The sequence below is a fragment of the Bos grunniens genome, chromosome 1 (genome assembly GCF_055505025.1).
Source record: "Bos grunniens cultivar Pamir isolate PY7600 chromosome 1, Bosgru_T2T1.0, whole genome shotgun sequence".
NCBI classification, from domain to species: Eukaryota; Metazoa; Chordata; class Mammalia; order Artiodactyla; family Bovidae; genus Bos; species Bos grunniens.
Genome location: NC_141165.1, coordinates 60,229,360 through 60,251,519, shown reverse-complemented (window position 1 = coordinate 60,251,519; position 22,160 = coordinate 60,229,360). Strand labels below are relative to the sequence as shown.

The 22,160-nt window shown below is 37.8% G+C and overlaps 2 protein-coding genes and 1 non-coding gene across 36 annotated transcripts in view; 2 read left to right on the top strand and 1 right to left on the bottom strand.

The window, feature by feature from the left end:
* Nucleotides 1-8,874, top strand: part of PHC3 (polyhomeotic homolog 3) — an 84,257-nt gene extending 75,383 nt beyond the window's left edge. For 13 of the 23 annotated variants that reach the window (XR_015161352.1, XR_015161351.1, XR_015161344.1 and 10 more), the window contains one exon: nucleotides 245-8,874. Coding sequence is in view for 9 of the 23 variants with exons in the window: in XM_086393911.1 (XP_086250037.1) it covers nucleotides 245-399 (155 nt within the window). In the remaining 14 variants the exon portion in view is untranslated. The remainder of the gene's footprint in view (nucleotides 1-244) is intronic. The other 10 variants (XR_015161338.1, XR_015161358.1, XR_015161347.1 and 7 more) reach the window with 2 other exon arrangements.
* A 770-nt stretch (nucleotides 8,875-9,644) lies between these two features.
* The window catches only part of GPR160 (G protein-coupled receptor 160), a 70,012-nt gene continuing 57,496 nt past the window's right edge, over nucleotides 9,645-22,160 (bottom strand). For 7 of the 12 annotated variants that reach the window (XM_086394022.1, XM_086393996.1, XM_086394027.1 and 4 more), the window contains 2 exons: nucleotides 16,794-16,909; nucleotides 9,645-11,032 (listed from right to left, as the gene is read on the bottom strand). In XM_086394022.1, the coding sequence (XP_086250148.1) occupies nucleotides 9,954-10,967 (1,014 nt within the window). In that variant the 5' untranslated portion in view covers nucleotides 10,968-11,032; nucleotides 16,794-16,909 and the 3' untranslated portion in view covers nucleotides 9,645-9,953. Of the gene's footprint in view, nucleotides 11,033-11,545; nucleotides 11,745-16,793; nucleotides 16,910-22,160 lie in introns of all 12 variants that reach the window. The other 5 variants (XM_086394000.1, XM_086394041.1, XM_086394039.1 and 2 more) reach the window with 2 other exon arrangements.
* On the top strand, nucleotides 20,801-20,927 carry LOC147379510 (small nucleolar RNA SNORA40). The gene has a single exon (XR_015135425.1). It is a non-coding gene; the product is annotated as a small nucleolar RNA SNORA40 (small nucleolar RNA).

Genomic DNA, 22,160 nt, shown 5'->3' with positions numbered 1-22,160 from the left:
CAGTATTATTTTTAAGACAGGAATTCCAAGTAAATTGCTTTACCTAGATTTTGAATTCTTAATTTTTTTTAGAATGCCAAGAAGTACTGCCTTCTTCCAGAGTGAGCCCACGACTGCCATCAGTAAATTTCATTTGTTTCTCAGCCTGTGTTAAGTCACCCAGGGTGACTTAACTGTGACTGTTAGCAGTGATGTCTGATTGTTGTGTATTAATTCTAACATCCTTCCTCTGATGAAATTCTAGGCTGCCAGGATATCGCAGATGAGTTCAGAGCACAGGAGATTGATGGACAGGCTCTTCTCTTGCTCAAAGAAGACCATCTCATGAGTGCAATGAATATCAAGCTAGGCCCAGCCCTAAAGATCTGTGCACGCATCAACTCTCTGAAGGAATCTTAACAGGATCATGAGGCTTTGAGATAACAGCAATTGTATTCTTAAACAAACTTGTAAGGGTAAAGGCTCAAGTTGGCCTAAAATATTATCACTTACTGTGGCAGATAGCCAAGCACATTGGGATCTCTGCATCAAAGGCTGACATTTGTACAGATACAATAATTCATTATACATTTTCATAATTAGCTAACATGGGTGAATTAATTTTACAGGTTACACACAACATTGAAAGACTTGTTACAGAGGGTCATGATATTTTTCAAAGTGTTTTACTAGATAATTTTTTAAAGGTGATGTTTATCATTAATATAAAAATCCTTTTTGAAAGTAATTTAATAATTTACATTTCTCCTCTTTTGATTTGGTTTTCTTATATACATTTTTCTACCCTATAAGTTTTCTATAGGTTGTCATGAGAGATATAATTTAGGAGTAATTAAGGAATAATTTTGGAGTCCAGTGACTGGAATTGTATGCAATGAGATATCAGTGTATGTTTAAAAAAAACATGTCTGTTAAACAGTTGCTTTATCTATAAAAAGAATTGCATTCTAGCATGAGTAATACTGATCTGGAAGTTAGATTTGGTTTCTCTTCCAAACTTGACCAGATATTTGGTGTGACTGAGGAAGTTCGTTTTCCTCTTAGTTTTTGTTCATTTAGAGCAGTGGTTCTAAATGGAGGTCAGTTTTGTTCCCCAGGGGACATCTGACAATGTCAAGGGACATTTTGGTTGTCATAGCCTAGGGGTTGTCGGGGGGAGGGTTGCTATTCGTATCTGGCATGTGGAGGACAGGGATGTCACTAAATATCCTACAGATGCACAGGACAGCCCTCTACAGCAGAGAGTTATTGGTCCAAAATGTCCGTAGTGCCAGGGTTGAGAAACCGTAATGAAGGAGTGATTAATGTTGGGCTTTTTCACCCAGAGGGATATTTTTTGGGGAAAAAAAAGATGGGATGTAATAAGGAATACATTGTATAATGGAAATATTTCAGATAGCATTAATATTCTGCTGGAATATTGTTCCCAGCTTTATGCATTCTAGTAAAAGGGGGGGAATCCATTAAGTTGGCATATAAAATGAGGACTAGCATACCAATAATTTGCCTCTCAGAACTGATTCATAATAATCATCTTTCGTGTCTCTGCCCTGACGAAGGCATAACCTGATTGCGCCTTAAGAGCCAGGGCTCGGCCTTTGCTGGCAGGGCGCTGGTTGGTGGTGGCTGTGTGGCTGGTCTTCGGATTTTTCTAGTGTTGAACAAGGTGGATCTAGCTAGAATGCACATTCCTTTTTCCTTGACTAAATCCTTGTATGCTTCCTGCAAAGCACTCTTGGATAAATTGAGTCTAATTTTGTATGTACATGTTTTAGGGAAAAAATCTTTAAAGCAAAACTTTTCATTGAACAATTAGTGTTGCGTTAGTTATGGCACTAAAAGTTGTTGTGGGAGCCCTGTAAGCTATATATAGTCCTGGACATCAAAAACATTTGACTCTTTTATCATCTTCTCTTTACCATGCAATGGAAATGTTTTAGTAATTGAAGGAACATACACAGATATTTGGCAGAAGTTCAGTTAAGTGAGGAAGAGTCCATGGGTTTCAGTCATTGTCACTGATCTTTTCAGAAAGATTGTGTTATGCTATTAGAAGACTAAAGATGTCATTAAAGACATCACAGATATTTATCTTTTGGCTTTGTGTACATTAGAGAATGTTGATTATTTTTATACAAAAATACAGCGGGTAATTTTTTTAACCTTTAGATGCCTCTTGTTTGAATGTATGCTTTGTGGGATTCTTTTGTGTAGTAATGTTTTTTTAAAAAAAAAAAAAGATGTTTACTGATAGTTATGTGTAGGATTAGAATATGTAATATAGTATAAGGCTCATGTTCCAGACCTACAATAGCTTGTAATGTATGTCACATATTTCTTTTATATCACATTTTTAATTACTGGATTAAAGTTTCAAGGAAAGGTAGGTACTCTACAGTCAGTTTTCATTTATTAGCAGTTAATCTTTATGACAAGAGTTGTCATATGGTTTGACTTTTCCCCTCAGCTTGCAATTTCAGGACACAAGTAAAGGCTAAGCGTTAGTAGGAGCCGGTCCACTGTATGAGGGCTGAAGGGCACAAAGGAAACTGTCTCTTGGAAGTACAACTTTGTCATAGACGATCCATGGACAGTTCACACAAAATTGATTCTTTGGGGATAGATTCCTCTAGCAGTAATGATCACCTCCCATGACTATATTATTGATATATAACCTGCATTACAGGTTCTCCTGTTCACTTGCTCTGCTGATCCCAGTCATCACGTGCCTACCCAGAGCCCCTGTGCCTCACACCGTGCTAGGTGTCCAAGAACACTTACGAGGGGGCTTCCATTGGAGAGCACCTTATAATCCTAAATCTTACGATAATAAAAACAGTCCAGATCTTCTGTTGTCCCCACTTAAAACATACTTAAAAAATACACTTGCTTTTTTTCCAATTTATTTTAGAAATGGCTCATTGGCTTTTAAGTAGTAGCTTTACCATTGACACAGCTGTTTCTTTCTGGATGATTTAATCATGTGGATTCTAAAATTTCAGTTATATATTTAATGGATATAGATGATAACACTGGATGCCCACCTCCCTCCTAAGCTCTAAGCACAGTTTTAGTATGAAATAGGTGGGGTGAGTGCTGTTATTCTCATTTTCCTTCATATTACTACCTGTTTCAGGATTTTGATTAAGAGGGAATGATAAGCAGAAAGGGGACATGGGAAGTTCTTCTTACTTTTGCTACCTAAGTTTGCATTTTCTGAAGGAAATCCCTACAAGTCTGAAATTTTACTTGCGTTAAGCCATGTGCGCTTAAGAAAGTAAACAGCTGGTTTGTAAAAATTGTTTCTTACACGCTGCGTGTTTTCCTCAAGCCTTATGTGGGCATGTGTCTTACACAGCGGTGCAGCCTTGATAAGATCAGTATGAGAGTGCTGTGCCACATCCTGTCGCTTTCTAAGGGGCTGGTTATTTCCCCATCATGGTACTTTTAATTTGCTGGGGCATTCTCTAAACAGACCCTTCTAAAGTTGCAGTTTAAGGGCTGTCCCCTCTGAACAGAGAATGTGGAGTAGGCGGAAAGCGATGTCAGTGATGGGGCTTGAGGACAGGAGAAGCAGACAGGAGACCTGCCACGTTTAGTTTATCCACCTTAACACTGAACACATCTCTGTACTTTTGAAGTTAATACTAATTTTACCTAGTTTTAAATAGATTTAAACAAAAAAAATTTTTTAGGTAGCCCACTTAAATTTTTTACATAGCTAATTTCCCCATATGCAGCATGATGTTATAGTCAGACGTGTATTCAGATACCAGTCTTGGATTGAAATCTGTCCTAGTGCCTCATGTCACCTGACTTGTTCAGCTAAATATTACGAAGACCCATTGTTTGCATTTGCAAGGTTTGGGTACCACCATGGCATAAAGTGTGGTAGTGAGGCAGTGCATAGATTGTGTGTGGTTTCAGGCTGTGTTTACATGTGTGTAAAGAATTTTGGAAAGAAGAAACCAGTACAAATGCATGAAAGATGCTGTCTTCACAGCCGTATCACGTGGAAGAAATCCCCAGCTGGACGCACTGTTAGAACATTTCAAAAATGTATTTTCAACTAGAACAGCTTGGTTATATTTTGTGGTTTGAAGATCCTCCCCCTCATTGAATGGCAAGAACTCATGCTGCCTCTGAGCAACGGGCATTGAGGAACACTATTGCCTAATAGGATGAAAGGGCCTCGTTCCCCCTTGCCTCCTCAAGCCCAAAGGAGACTGATAACTTTCTTTGCCTGCAAAGCCCTACAGACAACTCTGTGGTAGGGTTAATTTCGGGGAGGAACTAACTGGGGCAGGAATTTCTAATACCTAGCACTCACTCATGTCTTGAGCAGCCTCTGCCAGTGGAAGCTGGCCACTCTGCACAGTGTGCTCTCAGAGGTTTCCTGCACACTACTGCTGGGCCCTGGGGAAGGTTTTCTAGGGGAGATGACAGGGAAGTGGGGAAGAGACAAACAGGAAGAAAAGCATTCCAGACCCAAGAGGATAATTCACTTAACTGAGTGAGGTGGTAGTGTATAGATTTGGCCATTTGTAGTTCAAATAAATTGTAATGGTTGGGTTCCATTTATTGCAGTAAACAGGATACGGGGTGCTTTTTTTCCCTTAATGTCAAGATTTACCTGCAATCAAAGTCATTCTTTTACTCTCCTGGTCAAATGACCCTGCCCTTAGGAGCACATTAATAGTTCCAGTGATACATAAATCGGTGATTTTTGACTTCTGAGAAAGGTTAACAGCTGGTATAGTTGGGAAAAGTATTTGTCAAGAACTCAAAGGTTTTATGAGTTATCAGAAGTATATAGAGGAGAGAATATCCATGGATAGTATTTTGTTAGGTTTGTGTCTTGGTCTAAGAATTGGATGACTAGAGCTGTAGGGTTCTGTTTTCTTAGTGTGGATTTCAGTAACTACAAGCCTACCTCTTTCTTTGATGCACAGCAGTGTGGTTCTTGAAAAAACTGTTTAATCTACTTTCATCAAAATTGGTATTTCCGAATCTATTTAGAGCATTTGATTTTTATCTAACAGTTGTGATTCAATTAAATAAGCACAAATGCAGTATTAGGGAAAGTAAATATGCAATCTTATTAAAACTTAATTTCAACCTATAAGCTGTACACTTTAAAAAGATTCTTTAGGAAGATAATTCCTTTTTTGTTAGAAGTTCAAAAAATGTATCATATAGTTTTACTCATAGCACTAATATAAGCCATTTCTTCAGTAAAAAATGTTGAAAATTATATTATCTTCTTTGGAAAATTCCTAAATTTTTAAGAAGTTTTAGAAGTTTTTACATTATTATTTTTCAGAGCTTATTTAATCTATTTTAAAATACTACTATGATAGTTGTTTTTGAAAGTTGTAGAGCACTAGTACAAATCATCATCATCATATTCCCCAGCAGATCGTGTGGCTTTCTGAACTTGCATTTTAGTATACTTGCGTGAAAAGGGAGACCTGCCCTCCTCCTCAGATCTGAAGCCCAGCTTCTCTAATAAAAGCTCTCCCATTCTACTCTGACACACACCTCTTAAAGTGCCGTGTTCATGGAAGCTTTGGGAAATGCTTTCCACAGTTTCATTTTTTTCCTTTGAACAGCTTGTGAACATTTAACTTGACTTATTAAAGGTGACTATTTCAGCCTCCGACATTAGGGAAGAAGTACATTAAAACATTTTTCTCTACTGAAAAGTATAGTTGCTGTCAGTGCTATTGGTGGCATCAGTATGAATCCATGAAAGAAAACCTGTGCCAGGGTTTTAAAATATTTTAAAAAGTAATGAATGAAATTTAATTTGGACGAAAGAAATCTATATAAATTTAAAACACTTATTATGCTAACATGGTACAGTTTTAAATATGAGTAATAAAAGGAAGTCCTCTTAGACCACCTATTTAAATTGACGCCAATAATCTTAAGGATTGATAGTAGTTGTCATTTATTGACTTAAAAGTTATAGTTTAGGGACTATTATCAGTGTTAAATCCTTGAATTTTGTGGAGCTTTAATGGATGGAGGTGAAAAAGTTGATTATAAGAGTGATGAGGAATGGTAGTGAAATGAACATCAACCTATTTTAGAAAAGGAACTTTAGTCTTGCCTCAAGCAAACCAGGTGTATTCATTACTAAAATCTTTTCTAATATTTATGTTAAAACCATAATTTTAGATAGTACTAAATAATTACTTCATTAGCAAATAATAGGTGGACATAATCATTAAATGAACATGGTAAGTGAAGATAAAATACTGGCTGGGAGACTGGAGTTTTACTTCTAGTTCTTAAATTAGCTGTGTGATATCTTAGGCCATTACTAAGCTTATAACCTGTTCCCTCTTCTGAATATTCAGTACAGAGCCTGTACTACTCAAAAGGTTGATTTTGTTTAAATCATCTTTAAGCTGTATAAACTATGATTCCAGACCACATAGTGGGGTATTTTCAAAAGTTGCTCCTACTTATTTCTCTCTTAATTTCTTTTTTTAATGGTTTGTTTCACACTTAAGAGCTTTGACTAAAAAATATTTATTTATTATGATCCATTTCCTGGGACACCCACAGTCTTTGTTCTCCTTAGGATTAAGGTAGAAAATTCACATAGATGAGCTAATGAGATTTTTCTAAAAGCTTGCTAAATCACTAAACACATCTAAATAACTGCCATTCACTTATCCATTCACTTAGCAAACCATTGGAACATCTACTGTGTAGTGTGCAGCGTGTGGTTGGTATACCTGACTGAAGGAACCAGTAATAACAAAATCCTCTCGCCCTCGGTTTTGATTGTGGCATAAACATGTAATTATTACTTAATGCAGTGAATATAAACCTGGAGCTGATTTATGCATTGGGTAAAGGATTAAGCTAGATGATATCCAAGGGGTCTGACTGAATCATATCACAATTCCTATAACACATTTTGCATACTAATCCATGTACCTGATTAGGTTATAAAATTAAAGGTACTTAATACTAGGATTTACATTTTGAAACTATTTTAACAGCCCATATTTCTCAATTATTTTGACACGAGTCTATTCCAGAGGTGCTGATATGCAGGGTGTGTGACAGAACAATTACAAGGAAAGCTGGTGCTGGCTTACTATATACACTTTGTACTACGAAAGCTTTACACCCAGTACTGACTGCAGTAACTTCTGGAAACTGAAAAATCTCGAAGGAGCTTGCTGAACAGGTTTAGTTTTTGTGTTTCTTTTTAAAGCAAGAAATACTACATAAAATTCTACAATTATCACAAATATCTACTTTTTAGAAAGCACACATCTTTTACATAGTAAAAGGGTTTCCTTTAACATGCAGAACCTGTAAACAATCAACAGTTCTGTGCTTGGAGCTTGAATTTACAAGTATTTGGGGAGCAAACATAGAATGGGAGGATTGATTTAATTGGGTAGAAATTTCCTTGCCACCAGAGGATTCTGAGTTATGGTGTAATTTCCTGTTTGACACAACTTTATATGTGTGTCATATATATGCAAAATGAAAGATGCAAAATGAAAAAAGATTAAAAAAACCTTTCTGTATCATAGTTACAGCTTTTTAAAGCAGGAAAATGTCCAAATAAGTGTTAAGAATAGAATCTGTAATAAAGTGTTTGTAAATAGGAACACTAACATCCAAGTAACCAGATAGTCTGGGTTTTTTCCATGGTACTGGTTAAAACTTTTAAAGTATTTTAGTTTACCTAGTTTTTCAAATATTTTTGCTGTTAAAATATTACATAAATATTTTTTGTATGTGTATTCTAAATTTTAAAAAACCAGTTTGAGTGTGCAAAGATGGTAATAATTTAATACATTTAATTTCCAAGACATTTAACTAGATTCTCAATCACCTCTTTCAAAAGCATGTTTTTTTTCCATAGGAAAAAGAAGTCAAAGTAAGCTCTCAAAATTATCCTCAAAGTAAGGGGTGAGCTTGTGATGAAGGTTGGAGTTGTAGACAGCAGTGTGCAGAACGGAGGCTGACATGGGTGTTGGGCATTTCAAGCCTCTTTGTTGAATTAGTCCTTTTTGTCTTCTTGCTTGTTGAAAGCATGCTTTTTGCTGTTGATTTAACAAAGGCAGATTGTGATAAATTTTTTTAAAAAAACTTTATTTTTGATGCTTCAAGCACATGTTAACTGATTTTTTAAATTCCTCCTTTTGGTTCCTCCCATTGTCCTAAAATAGGATTTCCATATTTTAAAACCTCAAACACTGATCCATGCAGAATGAACAAAAAGCATCAACAAGGGGAAAGAAAACATTTTTTATCTTTATAAAAAACAAATGTTAAGATTATATATAGATGTATTCTTTATGTTGGATATTGTACTAGAGTCCTCCTCACAGGAAATAGTTCTAGAACTCTTAGCATTAGCATTCCTAGATTGGTGTCTGTAGCTACCAGTTTTAAAATGTATAACCTGAAAATGAAGTTAATTTTGCATTATAAGAGCACACCATGATCTATGTAAAAAGCTTGTCCATTTGGTGTATTTTTTTAAAAGAGAAAGCACTTTCATATTAACAGTAGCATGTGTATGAATTTTAGATTTTCATATTTGTTGTGTCTGTATTCAGTGAAGTAAAATTGAACATTCAGATGTTTGTTGATGGCAACATTAACTGTTAAATTAAAGCACCTTATACTCTGCTGCTTAAACTTGCTTGTAATTGCACCTTTGTTAACCTGCACATTTTCACATAGAATATTGTTGTAACATTGCTTCATGTGGGTCTGGATGGAAGGTTAGTGGGCCTACAGGATCATTTATTTATATTGTTTATATTACAATAATATATTGTAGACCAGTTGTAAGTTCATTTCTTTACAAATAAAAGCTTCTTCCATTTGGCTGGTCTATTGAATAATTTTTTTTTTTTTTAAGGTTGTGAAGAATGGGGCATCTTGTAAACCAACAGCTTAACAAGGGGCTAGAAACAGTACATTTTCCAGATTTAAAATTTGCAGAGAGTTTTAAGTCTTTACTAATTAATTAGTAAAATAGTTTTAAATATCTCAGTCCCATGTATGGTCAGTTAGAAAGCCATACATTAAGAAGGAAAGGAACACAGAAGCAGCATATTTAGACATTGACAAATTAGATGGCGTCTTTGTAATTTCCGATTACTCTGCCATTCCGATTGCTTCACTTCAGTAGTTCTCATGCAAGAACTTGCCCGAGGTAAGTATGGCAATTTCTGGAGACACTGATTGTGATGACTGGGGAAGGAGGTTCTACTGGCATCTGGTGGATGGAAGGCAGAGGTGCTCCGGAACATCCTATATAGTACATGGGGCAGCTCCCACAACAAAGGATTATCCAACATCAACAGTGCTACGGATAAATTCTACTTTCACACTGTGGTATATTGCCAATGTGACTACAGGTTGCCATGCAGATTCTATGACAGATCTAAGTTACAACTGAAAACAAATCTGGTATGTCATGGAAAAGACCCAGTCACCACTCTCAATTCTTTATGGTGAGCAACAAAAACTCTGCTCTTAGGAATATTTGCATTAAGAACAGATGTATTTTTAAAAATTAGCTAAATTTAAATTGAGCGAATCCTTATGTTAATATTTAAACTATTTAAAGAAAACAATCGACTTTCTTGCTCTGAGTTTAATAAAAATGTTTATTTAAATCTGAAAAGTTGGCAGAAGAATCTCAGATTTACATAACAGTTTGTATCCAGTAGTTTTCTGGGTAACACAAACATGAGTATGGCCAACAGGTATAAATATGTTTTTGGAAGTATTTTGTTAAAAAGAAAACTAATAAATATAGCCCCCAAAAGACACATTCTGAAAAGGTATGAAAGTTTGGGGTCGGGGGAGAGCTTCAGTTAACTATATGTCCCAAGGCCTCATTCTTTCCTGTTTGTAAAATTATTAGTCTTGTAGCTGTAAGTTTTAGTTTTAACATATCAACAAATTATTACTGATATAGGCTTTTCAATTTGCTCAAAATTATGAAGTATAAGTGGAATGAAGCAGCATTTCCAGTTGACAAATGGATCCACAGGTAATGCCATGTCTCTAAAGTTAAGTTTGTGACAATTAAACCAAAACATTGTAGCAATGAGAAAACTATTGACAAAGTACAACCATGGAATGTTCATTTCAATGTAAGCTGGAATCTGTACTTCAAGTAAAAGGATAATTACTTGAAGTAGTACAAATGGTAACCAGGTACCAAGAAAACAGATAATCAACTTGGGCAAGAGTGTTTTCTTAGAGTTCACGGTATAAGAGTGTGATGAAAAGGGAAAATACAGGATAGTCTCATTCATGTAGGAAGTTATCCTAACAGCCTGTACCAAGGTAATGACTTCTGACCAAGAGATTATAAAACCCATAAGTAAAATTGTCACCATGGAAAATGATAGCCAGTAACTCTGAGCACCAATATAGAAAGGACATTGATGAGAATAAACATTCTGTGCCTTCAGGCTTTGGTAGATAGCTGGATCTCCCAAAACATAAGTAAGGACAGAAATCCAAATTAAAATAATCGTAAAGAAATAACATACTTTTTGACACTTAAATGGAAGCTTGGTCGCTTTAGAGAAATTCAGGTAATAATCTATACAAGCTATCAGGAAAACTGGATAATGCAAAAAACTGTAAGTAAAAGAAATAATTTGAATAAATAGACAGATGTGGTATTTAGTAAACCTAATGCCTAAAAGCACAAAATCCCTGAAATAAGATATAATGGAAACGTTGACCAAAAGCAGAAGATCAGTAAATGCTAGTGAAATGCAAAAATATTCCAAAAAATTTTGATGGGTGTTTTTCCTTGTCATTCCTAATGTGAGGATATTTAACAGTATTTTCCCAAGTATAATCAAGAGTAACAGACAGTTACCATCTAGAAGCTGATGTGTTTGATGCAGTTGGTACTGAAAAGAGCAGTTCTCTGAATTAAGAGCACTCATTTTTTGAGTTAAATTTCAAAGGCCTGCTGCTACAATCAAACAGTGCTTCACTGGATTTTCCATCCCTGCAAAGAAAAGTGAAAAGAAAACCTTGATGTCATCTTGCTGTTATCACTACTGTAAAACTACAAAGTAAGCACCTCAAAAATCTACTTTAATCCAGTCATTTCCCTAAATAATTAACCTTATATTTCTCACACTTACAGAACACTTATACAGAATATGATCAAGAAGAATTCATGCATATACTCTGGTCATTCTTTTGAGATGCACATAGTCAGAACTCACATTTATAACCAAACTGCTTTATTAGTTATTTTTTTAGGATAAATTTCTTGAATGTCCTTCTCTTCCTGATTTCAATTTAAATTGTTTAAATTCAAGATATTTTTTAAAAGCTAGATAAACACTTTATTTACCAGAGCCAAAATACAGGCTTCAAAGAGCAGCCTGATCAGAATACTCACAACAATCACTGATGGCTGTGGACTCAGTCCCACCCTGACTCTAGACATCACCTGGTTTTGTTTTTCTGCCCATGAAATTTAGACGATACTCATGAGGCCCCTTTAGTATACCTGTTTTCAAAGCTTTTTAGCTGCAGGATCATCATGTAAATACATCTCCAAAGCTCAAAGATATAAAACAGATGGTTCAGGTGAAAATCATGAGAATATTGGTAAAGGAAAGATTTATCTTCTGGAATGTGACCTGTTAAGTGTGGCACCTAGAGAGATGAAAGAAGATAGGGAAGGAGCAGGGACCAAGTAGGGTTGCCTGAAAAACATTAAGAATTGCTTAATGGAACAGGAGTGGAGCTGCATAATTTTTTATCCTGCATTTCACTTAAGTAAACCTCCTGTTGAAATTTATCATGGTATTTTTTTTTAACATGTAACATTCACAAGGCATAACATTTAATGTGTAGAAAATATAGAGTGAAAACTAAGTCTTCCTATCCCAAGAAACATTTTTAATGGCTGCATAATAGCCCATCATAAGGAGGTATCACTTTTAGCCTGTCCCTAATTGTTGACATTCATGAGTAAGTTTTTTGTTACCGTTGGGGCTGGGTTTTTTTTTTCCTTGCTGTTATACACAGTGGTGGAAGTCTTACAGAAACAACTTTGGGTCAACTGTGCGTTTTGTCTTTAGGATGTTTCTTGAATTTCCTTCTTTCTCTTCCATCCTTTCCTGATTTCTTCCTCTTTGAACTTCCTCTTTCATCATTGCTTTTTCCTGCTTATAAAGCTGTTCAAACTCCATTCCTGTTCCTTTGCACTTACCTAGCAATTCTTCATGATTTTTAAAGATATTATACATGTACAGAAAAAGTGAAAAGGTACACATCAAGTTATTAATATGGTATTCCACTTACAGGTTTTTCTGAATTTCTCAAACTTTAAGGAAAAAAAAAAAAAGGGAGTATTAAGTCTAAGAAGTAAAAAAAAAAACAATATTGCCTAGAAACAGGTAACACAATTTCAAGGAAGCTATGAGGATCCTGTCTGAGGGTAAAGAAAAGAAATTGGTAAGGGAGAGGGTTGGTCACCAGTTCTGTTGACAAAATCAACTGTAATTTGACAGTGTCTCTCTTAGTTGAGAAGAGAATTCAACTCTTCTCAACTAGGCCAACTTCTAAGCTTTTATATTTGTCTTTACATTACCCAGTCTTAGCAAGAATATTGCTAAGTTGGTTTAGCCAGAATCTCTCCCTCTTTATGTCTGATCAGGTTCCTCAGCCTCACCATCCTTCAGGTGATGTCTAACCACCTTGACCTGCCTTCGGCAAGAATTCTGATAAGTCAGTTTAACCAGAATCCCCCCTCACCACTGATGTTTTCCTTGGTAATAGTCCATTCACAGACCCCTACCTTCTTCCTTGGCTGTAAATTCCCACTTCTATTGCATTTGAGCTTGAGTCCAGTCTCCACATTACCCTCCACACCCGACTGCAAAATCCCAGTATTGTGGGGCCCATGCCTATTGCAATGGTCTTAAAGTCTGCCTCACTGTTATTTAACAAGGATCATGAATAATTTTGTCTTTAACGTACTCTCATGGATATAAATCTACCTTGTCATTCAGTGCAGTTTAGTCGCTCAGTCGTGTCCGACTCTGCGACCCCATGAATCGCAGCACACCAGGCTTCCCTGTCCATCACCAAGTCCCGGAGTTCACTCAGACTCATGTCCATCGAGTCAGTGATGCCATCCAGCCATCTCATCCTCTGTTGTCCCCTTCTCCTCTTGCCCCCAATCCCTCCCAGCATCAGTCTTTTCCGATGAGTCAACTCTTCGCATGAGGTGGCCAAAGTACTGGAGTTTCAGCTTTAGCATCATTCCCTCCAAAGAAATCCCAGGGCTGATCTCCTTCAGAATGGACTGGTTGGATCTCCTTGCAGTCCAAGGGACTCTCAAGAGTCTTCTCCAACACCACAGGTCAAAAGCATCAATTCTTTGACGCTCAGCCTTCCTCACAGTCCAACTCTCACATCCATACATGACCACAGGAAAAACCATAGCCTTGATTAGATGGACCTTTGTTGGCAAAGTAATGTCTCTGCTTTTGAATATGCTATCTACGTTGGTCATAACTTTCCTTCCAAGGAGTAAGCGTCTTTTAATTTCATGGCTGTAATCTCCATCTGCAATGATTTTGGAGCCCCAAAAAAATAAAGTCTGAAACTGTTTCCACTGTTTCCCCATCTATTTCCCATGAAATAGAATGATGGGACCAGATGCCATGATCTTCGTTTTCTGAATGTTGAGCTTTAAGCCAACTTTTTCACTCTCCACTTTACTTTCATCAAGAGGCTTTTGAGTTCCTCTTCACTTTCTGCCATAAGGGTGGTGTCATCTGCATATCTGAGGTTATTGATATTTCTCCCCGCAGTCTTGATTCCAGCTTGTGCTTCTTCCAGCCCAGCGTTTCTCATGATGTACTCTGCATATAAGTTAAATAAGCAGGGTGACAATATACAACCTTGACGTACTCCTTTTCCTATTTGGAACCAGTCTGTTGTTCCATGTCCAGTTCTAACTGTTGCTTCCTGACCTGCATATAGATTTCTCAAGAGGCAGATCAGGTGGTCTGGTATTTCCATCTCTTTCAGAATTTTCCACAGTTTATTGTGATCCACACAGTCAAAGGCTTTGGCATAGTCAATAAAGCAGAAATAGATGTTTTTCTGGAACTCTTGCTTTTTCCATGATCCAGCGGATGTTGGCATTTGATCTCTGGTTCCTCTGCCTTTTCTAAAACCAGCTTGAACATCAGGAAGTTCACGGTTCACATATTGCTGAAGCCTGGCTTGGAGAATTTTGAGCATGACTTTACCAGCGTGTGAGATGAGTGCAATAGTGCGGTAGTTTGAGCATTCTTTGGCATTGCCTTTCTTTGGGATTGGAATGAAAACTGACCTTTTCCAGTCCTGTGGCCACTGCTGAGTTTTCCAAATTTGCTGGCATATTGAGTGCAGCACTTTCACAGCATCATCTTTCAGGATTTGAAATAGCTCAACTGGAATTCCATCACCTCCACTAGCTTTGTTCGTAGTACAGTCAACAAAAACAGGACCGGGAGCTGACTGTGGCTCAGATCATGAACTCCTTATTACCAAATTCAGACTGAAATTGAAGAAAGTGGGGAAAACCACTAGACCATTCAGGTATGACCTAAATCAAATCCCTTATGATTATACAGTAGAAGTGAGAAATAGATTTAAGGGCCTAGATCTGATAGATAGAGTGCCTGATGAACTATGGAATGAGCTTCGTGACACTGTACAGGAGACAGGGATCAAGACCATCCCCATGGAAAAGAAATGCAAAAAAGCAAAATGGCTGTCTGGGGAGGCCTTACAAATAGCTGTGAAAAGAAGAGAAGCAAAAAGCAAAGGAGAAAAGGAAAGATACAAACATCTGAATGCAGAGTTCCAAAGAATAGCAAGAAGAGATAAGAAAGCCTTCCTCAGCGATCAATGCAAAGAAATAGAGGAAAACAACAGAATGGGAAAGACTAGAGATCTCTTCAAGAAAATTAGAGATACCAAGGGAACATTTCATGCAAAGATGGGCTCGATGAAGGACAGAAATGGTATGGACCTAACAGAAGCAGAAGATATTAAGAAGAGGTGGCAAGAATACACAGAAGAACTGAACAAAAAAGATCTTCACGACCCAGATAATCACAATGGTGTGATCACTGACCTAGAGCCAGACATCCTGGAATGTGAAGTCCAGTGGGCCTTAGAAAGCATCACGTTGTCATTAAGGCACACAAATAATGTACCTATTTACACACACATCTATATATGTAAAGATAACTATAAAAATCATCCAATACCTATTTCCATAACTATATGTTATAAAATGAAAGTGTGAAGTTGCTCAGTCGTGTCTGACTCTTCGCGAACCCATAGACTGCAGCCTACCAGGCTCCTCCGCCCATGAGATTTTCCAGGCAAGAGTGCTGGAGTGGGTTGCCATTTCCTTCTCCAATGCATGAAACTGAAAAGTGAAAGTGAAGTCGCTCAGTCGTGTCCAACCCTCAGTGACCCCATGGACTGCAGCCTACCAGGCTCCTCCATCCATGGGATTTTCCAGGCAAGAGTACTGGAGTGGGGTGCCACTGCCTTCTCTAATATGTTATGAAAGAACAAATCAAACAAGTTCTGGGTGTATGCTCAATTTTTTTAAACTATACTCAAAATACACTATAAACTTTACCCTCTCAAAAAAGTTCCATTCCAGATTTGATACACCAGGGCACAGAATCATGGCTACCACCCTGACGAATGCTACTGGCTTTGGGTAAGGAAACCTGGGTGGAATGATAAGACCATATGAACTCCTCCTTGTGCCAAGGAAAGAACTGGCTTAATTTTAAATAGCAGATGTTGGGAATGGGGGAGGGGAAGGGAAATGGTATGGGTTCATAAAGACCTACTTTTAAAAGGTATGTTTAGGATTAAAAGAAAGAATCATCAGTATAAAATGACTGTATCCTTTAAAACTCCTACCCAAAACTCAGAAAGTATGGCTAAGGAATCGTGTTTAAGTAGGAAACATCCAAGGACTGCTTGCCAAGTTTCCACTTCACCACTGACTCTCTGAGGGGAGCTGCTTGAGAAAGACAGGTCCCCACAGCAGGGAAGTAACCCTGAGTGTCTCCCAGGGGCGAAGGAGGGTCAGAGAAGAGGAAGGGGTGGGGCAGCCCCAGCCAAGGAGTCACAGATCAGGAATCTCTTCAAAAGAAGACTGGAAGAGAGAAGACAAGTTTAAAATGGCGTATGTAAGAGAATCACAGAGCTGTAAGAAACTTCAGAGGCAAGAAAAACAAGACCCAGGGAAGACAAGCAATTTAGGCAATTTTTATTACTTTTTAGCAGTCAAAGGGAAGTATGTTGGAAAATGACGTGGAAACCAAAACTTTCTTAGGTGAAAATGTTACACCCCACGTCCTCCAGAAACCACTGAAAGTATTTTAAATTGCAGTATTTTGTTGGACAAAAGTCCTTTGATAGGTTACCTGTCCCCAGTATTCCCTTGACTACTAGGATTCAGATTTATTGAGATACGATCCTTTCCTGCATGACGTTTTAGACTACTTATGAATCAAGTCATGCTCTTATACAACTTAGGAAGTTAATGTGCAAGTCCTTTTCAAGGCATCTTTGGGCTTGCTGTGTGATCTGGCCAGTTTAGAAGTATTAGCAGCCTAGGCCTGAGAGAAACAAAACATTATTTCTTTTCACTGACCCAATCTCTGCTTTCCCACGTATTAATACAACCCAACGAATTCTTAATGACACACTATACTTACTCTGCTTCCTCCAATAGGCCCTTCTTGGCTGATGATCTTCCTATTTTACTTCAGTTTCACTGCCTTTAATTATCTTATTTTTTGTTCCTGGCACACCAAAACGCCATGCAAATAAGCTGTGGTGAAAGAAAACAAAAATAACCATGATTAATAGCCATCTAAATAATTGCAGCTCAGTGCAACTGCCTCCAGATCTCTGCTTAGAAAAACTATTTGTGAGATTAGAGCAAGTAACTAATTGTTTATAATCTTTTTTCCAGCAAAAGGAAGAAAAGAGATACTTAGATTATGTGTGTGTGTGTGTGTGTGTGCACATGTGTTCAGTTTTTTTTTAATGTTTTTAAAAATTATTTTAATTGGAGGCTAATTACTTTACAATATTGTAGTAGTTTTTGCCATAGATTAATGTGAATCAGCCATGGGTGGACATGTGTCCCCCATCCTGAACACCCCTCTACCTCCCTCCCCATCCCATCCCTCAGGGTTGTCCCAGTGCACTGGCTTTGAGTGCCCTGTTTCATGCATCGAACCTGGACTGGCGATCTATTTCACATATGGTAATATACATCTTTCAATGCTATTCTCTCAAATCATCCCACCCTCACCTTCTCCCAGAGTCCAAAAGTCTGTTCTTTATATCTGTGTCTCTTTTGCTGTCTTGCATATAGGGTCATCGTTACTATCTTTCTAAATTCCATATGTATGCATTAATGTACCATATTGGTGTTTTTCTTTCTGCATGTCCAACTCTTTGAGACACCATGGACTGTAGCCTGCCAGGCTCCTCTGTCCATGGGATTCTCCAAGCAAGAATACTGGAGTGGGTTACCATTTCCTCCTCCAGGGGATCTTCCTGGCCTAGGAATTGAACCTGAGTCTCTTGGGTCTCCTGCACTGGCAGGCGGGTTCTGTATCACTGCTGGAGACCCTGATGCTTGGATGAAGTCATCAAAGACCCTGAGATACAAGTGTGGATAACAGGAATCCTGCTCACACGGCAGTCTTCACCCACAGGTTCAGAGCCTAACTAGCAGTTCTCAATTGTTTTGTTTCAGGACCTTTTGACACTTGTTTCATGTTAACATAACATTTTTTTTAAGTGAAAAATTCTTTTCCCAAACAGAAAACTGAGTGAGCACAGTTGTACTCTTTCACATTTCACAAATTACTTCAGTATCTGGCTCAACAGCAGGCAGCTGAATTCTCATCTATAAAAATCAGCTGCAATATCACACATGTAGCTTTTGTAGAGTCTGCTGTACATTAATGAAAGTTTGAGAGTAAAACAAAAAAGGTATATAACTTCATAGCATTATTACAATCAAATAGCTGTGTTACACAATCACAGAAAAATTTAACAAAACCGTCTGCATTAACAGGATGGGAAGATGAGCACAGCTAACATTCTGGTCTATTGTTATACAGAAAATTAGATTAGCCTGTAGCTGGATTTGCTGAACCTCCTGAGCGAAGAAAGCCTGTGGGAGAAATAATGTATTAGCCTTGTCCAGTGTTTTCACATACTTTTTTCCTAAGCCTTACTAGCATCATGAAAAGTAGGCATTTTTTCCTATGAGGAAACGTTCGGGGGTTAACCAGCACATTTCCCTGGGATGCATGACTGTTAACTGTTAAAGCTTGAAGTTTAACCTTGTCTGACTTCAAACTCTTCAGGAAGCCACAATTATGGCTCAGCTCACAACTGGAAATGTAGAAGGGGATCTAACTTATGTGAACGAGCTTTCCAAGTAAGAGTGACTATGTAGATTACTGGTACCCATAGGAGCAGAGCAGAGTCCCTCAGGGTACTCTTCCTCAGGTTACACAGGGAATCGATGGCATGTATTCCAGACAGTATAGCTCAACACAGTGGGACCTGTCAACCCGGGTTCTTGAGTGACTGTGTGCGGCAGAGCAGCAAAGCCCCCGGGGATTCAGAACGGATGGACAGTGTAAGCAAGGAGACAGTTACATCAAGCTGGAAGGATTCATGATTATATGTTATGGCCTATCCTGACACTTAAAATGCCTTGTAATTCTCTGGACCCTTAACATTTCCTTAAGGAATAGCATGTATTATTTATATTATCAGAATTTATAAATCTATAGTAGAAAAAATAATTTTGAAAAGCAGCAATGCAAATATAAGAAAATCAGGAAAATAAAAATTCAGTTTTAATTTCCACTAAACTAATTGCTTTTGCACTGTGTTGTTCTGACATTCTTATATCGGCCTATATTGGAAGAGAAGGTCTTGACTCAGTGACCCAAATTTTCACCTTAAGAAAAAGAAAAGTAAGGGAGTTCCCTGGAGTGCAGATTAGGACTCTGCACTCTTTCTGCTGAGGGTCTAGGTTCAATCCCTGGTCAGGGAACTAAGATCTCACATGGTTCACAGTGCGGCCAAAAAAAAAGAGTAAAGTAAATCCCAAAGTAACCAAGGGAAGGCTATAATAAAGAGCAGAAAACAACAGAAATTTTAAAACACAACAGAAAAAACAGTCAAAAGCTGGTTCTTTGAAACAAACAAACAAAAAAAACAATAAAACTGTAAACCTCCAACCAAACTGAGAAAGACACTTAGGAAAATTAGGAAAGAGAGGGCCTCAGTACAGATCCTACAAATATTATAAAGATAATAGGGGACTATTGAGAATAATTTTATTCCAATAAATGAGACAACTGTGATGAAACACACAAATTTCTGGAAAGACATAACCTACCAAAACTCATTCAAAAAGATCCCTTAAAAAAATAGGGCTCATAGGGCTTCCCGGTGGCTCAGTGGTAGAGAAGTCGCCTGACAATGCAGGAGACACGAGTTCAATCCCTGATCTGGGAAGATCCCATGGGCTGAGCAGCAAGCTCCAGAGCACAGGAGCCGTAGCGACTGAAGCCCCGTGACAGGAGCCGTAGCAACTGAAGCCCCGTGAGCAGTGCGTTCAGCCGCAACTACTGAGCCCACGTGTTCTGGAGCCTGATGTTGGCAACAAGAGAAGCGGCCCTGATGAGAAGCCCTTGCACTGCAACTAGAGAGCAGCCCCCTGTGCTGCAACTAGAGAAAAGCCTGTGCAGTGATGAAGACCCAACCTAGTAAAAATAAATATATCAACACAGTTTTTTAAATTCCTATTAAAGAAATTGATTTTGTACTTAAAAACCTTCCCACAAAGAAAATTTTAGGCTCAGATGTTTGCACAGATGAATTCTGCCAAACATTTAAGGAAGAAATACCAAAGAGAACAGAAGAGAGAAACACCTTCCAACTTACTTTACAAGACCAAAGCAAAGACATTTCAAGAAAACTGAGTTACAAAGTACCATCCCTCAAGAATATGAGGCAAAAATCCTTAACAAAACATATGCTATGAAATTAAATTCATTAATATACAAAAATAATAATATAACCTAATACACCATAGCTAATGCAATCTTGGTTTAACACTAGAAAATCAATGTAATTCATCATGTTAACAGAATAAAGGAGAAAAACTATATGATCATCTGAATAGATGTAGAAAAGGCACTTAACAAAACCCAACATGATAAAAAAACACTCTCACAAAAACAAAGAGAAGGGAACTTCCCAACCAGATAAAAAGCATCAATGAAAAAGCCAAATGCTGAAAGAGTGGTGCTTTTCCCCTACAATCAGGAGCCATGCAAGGATGTCCACCCTCCAACCCTCCTCAACATTTCATTAGAAGTCTTAGCTAACACAGGAAGTCATTAAGAAGAAATAAAAGGCATGTATATGGGAAAGAAGTAAAGCTGTCTTTAATCATGAGTGATATGATCATGTACTTAGAAAGTCTGCAGTAAGAGCTACTAAAATAAGTGAATTTAGCAAGGTTGCAGATTAATTTTTTTAATCAATTTCTATATACCAGTGCTATAGGAAAATGAAATCACATTTTCCATAGCATTAAAAATATGAAAAACGTAGGGCTAAGTTTAACAAGCCACATGCAAGCACAGTATTCTGAATATCTTAAACACTCAGAAATAGCACTTGTGTGTGCTTTTGTATCATTTGTGGACAAAAACTTATAGACAGGTACAAAACTAAATCCTCTTTTGCAACTTAGAACTCACTGTTCAGCATCAATTTTGATACAGATAAGAAGGAACATGATACCTAAAACAGATTCAAGTAATGTGGGTTCTGATACACACAAAGGTTGCTTCCAGAGTTGATAATTTAAAAGCATAAACTATGAGAGAAATGATTATATTGATTCAGTACTCTAATTTTAGTGTTGACATGAAACAAGGATGGCTTGTTTTTTTAAGACTTTTCATTTTGAGGACATAATGTCTGTACTTCAAAAGGTACTGGCATAGCCCAGTGATCTGTCCTAGGATGTGACAGCTTAGGAGTGAATATGATTTCAACTTTATGAATGTTTAGAGGGTGTGCAAAATTAAGAACCAATCAGATCTGTCTCCTCTGACCCTAAACATGGTCCTAAGATAAATTACTTGAGAAAACTGGATCCCAAAGGTTCAGTTCAGTCGCTCAGTTGTGTCCGACTCTTTGCGACCCCATGAATCGCAGCATGCCAGGCCTCCCTGTCCATCACCAACTCCCGGAGTTCACTCAAACTCACGTCCATCAAGTCGGTGATGCTATCCAGCCATCTCATCCTCTGTCATCCCCTTCTCCTCCTGCCCCCAATCCCTCCCAGCATCAGGGTCTTTTCCACTGAGTCAACTCTTCGCATGAGGTAGCCAAAGTATTGGATTTTCAGCCTCAGCATCAGTCCTTCCAATGAACACCCAGGACTGGTCTCCTTTAGGATGGACTGGTTGGATCTCCTTGCAGTCCAAGGGACTCTCAAGAGTCTTCTCCAGCACCACAGTTCAAAAGCATCAATTCTTCGGCTCTCAGCTTTCTTCACAGTCCAACTCTCACATCCATACATGACCACTGGAAAAACCATAGCCTTGACTAGACGGACCTTTGTTGGCAAAGTAATATCTCTGCTTTTGAATATGCTATCTAGGTTGGTCATAACTTTCCTTCCAAGGAGTAAGCGTCTTTTAATTTCATGGCTGCAGTCACCATCTGCAGTGATTTTGGATCCCAAAGGTTACAGGTGGGGAATTTTTGAAGTGTGTCCATATCCCACTGGAGATCAAAGAAGGTGACCTCAAAGAATTCTGGACTGACATCTGTGGACTGAGCAGAAGTTCTTTTTAAAGGCTATCTTGAAGATTATGACTCAAACACTGGAGGAACTATGGTGACTGGCAGTGGAAGGAATCAGAACATGTTAAATTCCTCAAAAATGTATTGACATATAATTTTGTCTGTGTCACACATAATTTTAAAAGCCCTTTACGCTTATAAATAAAGACATTGCA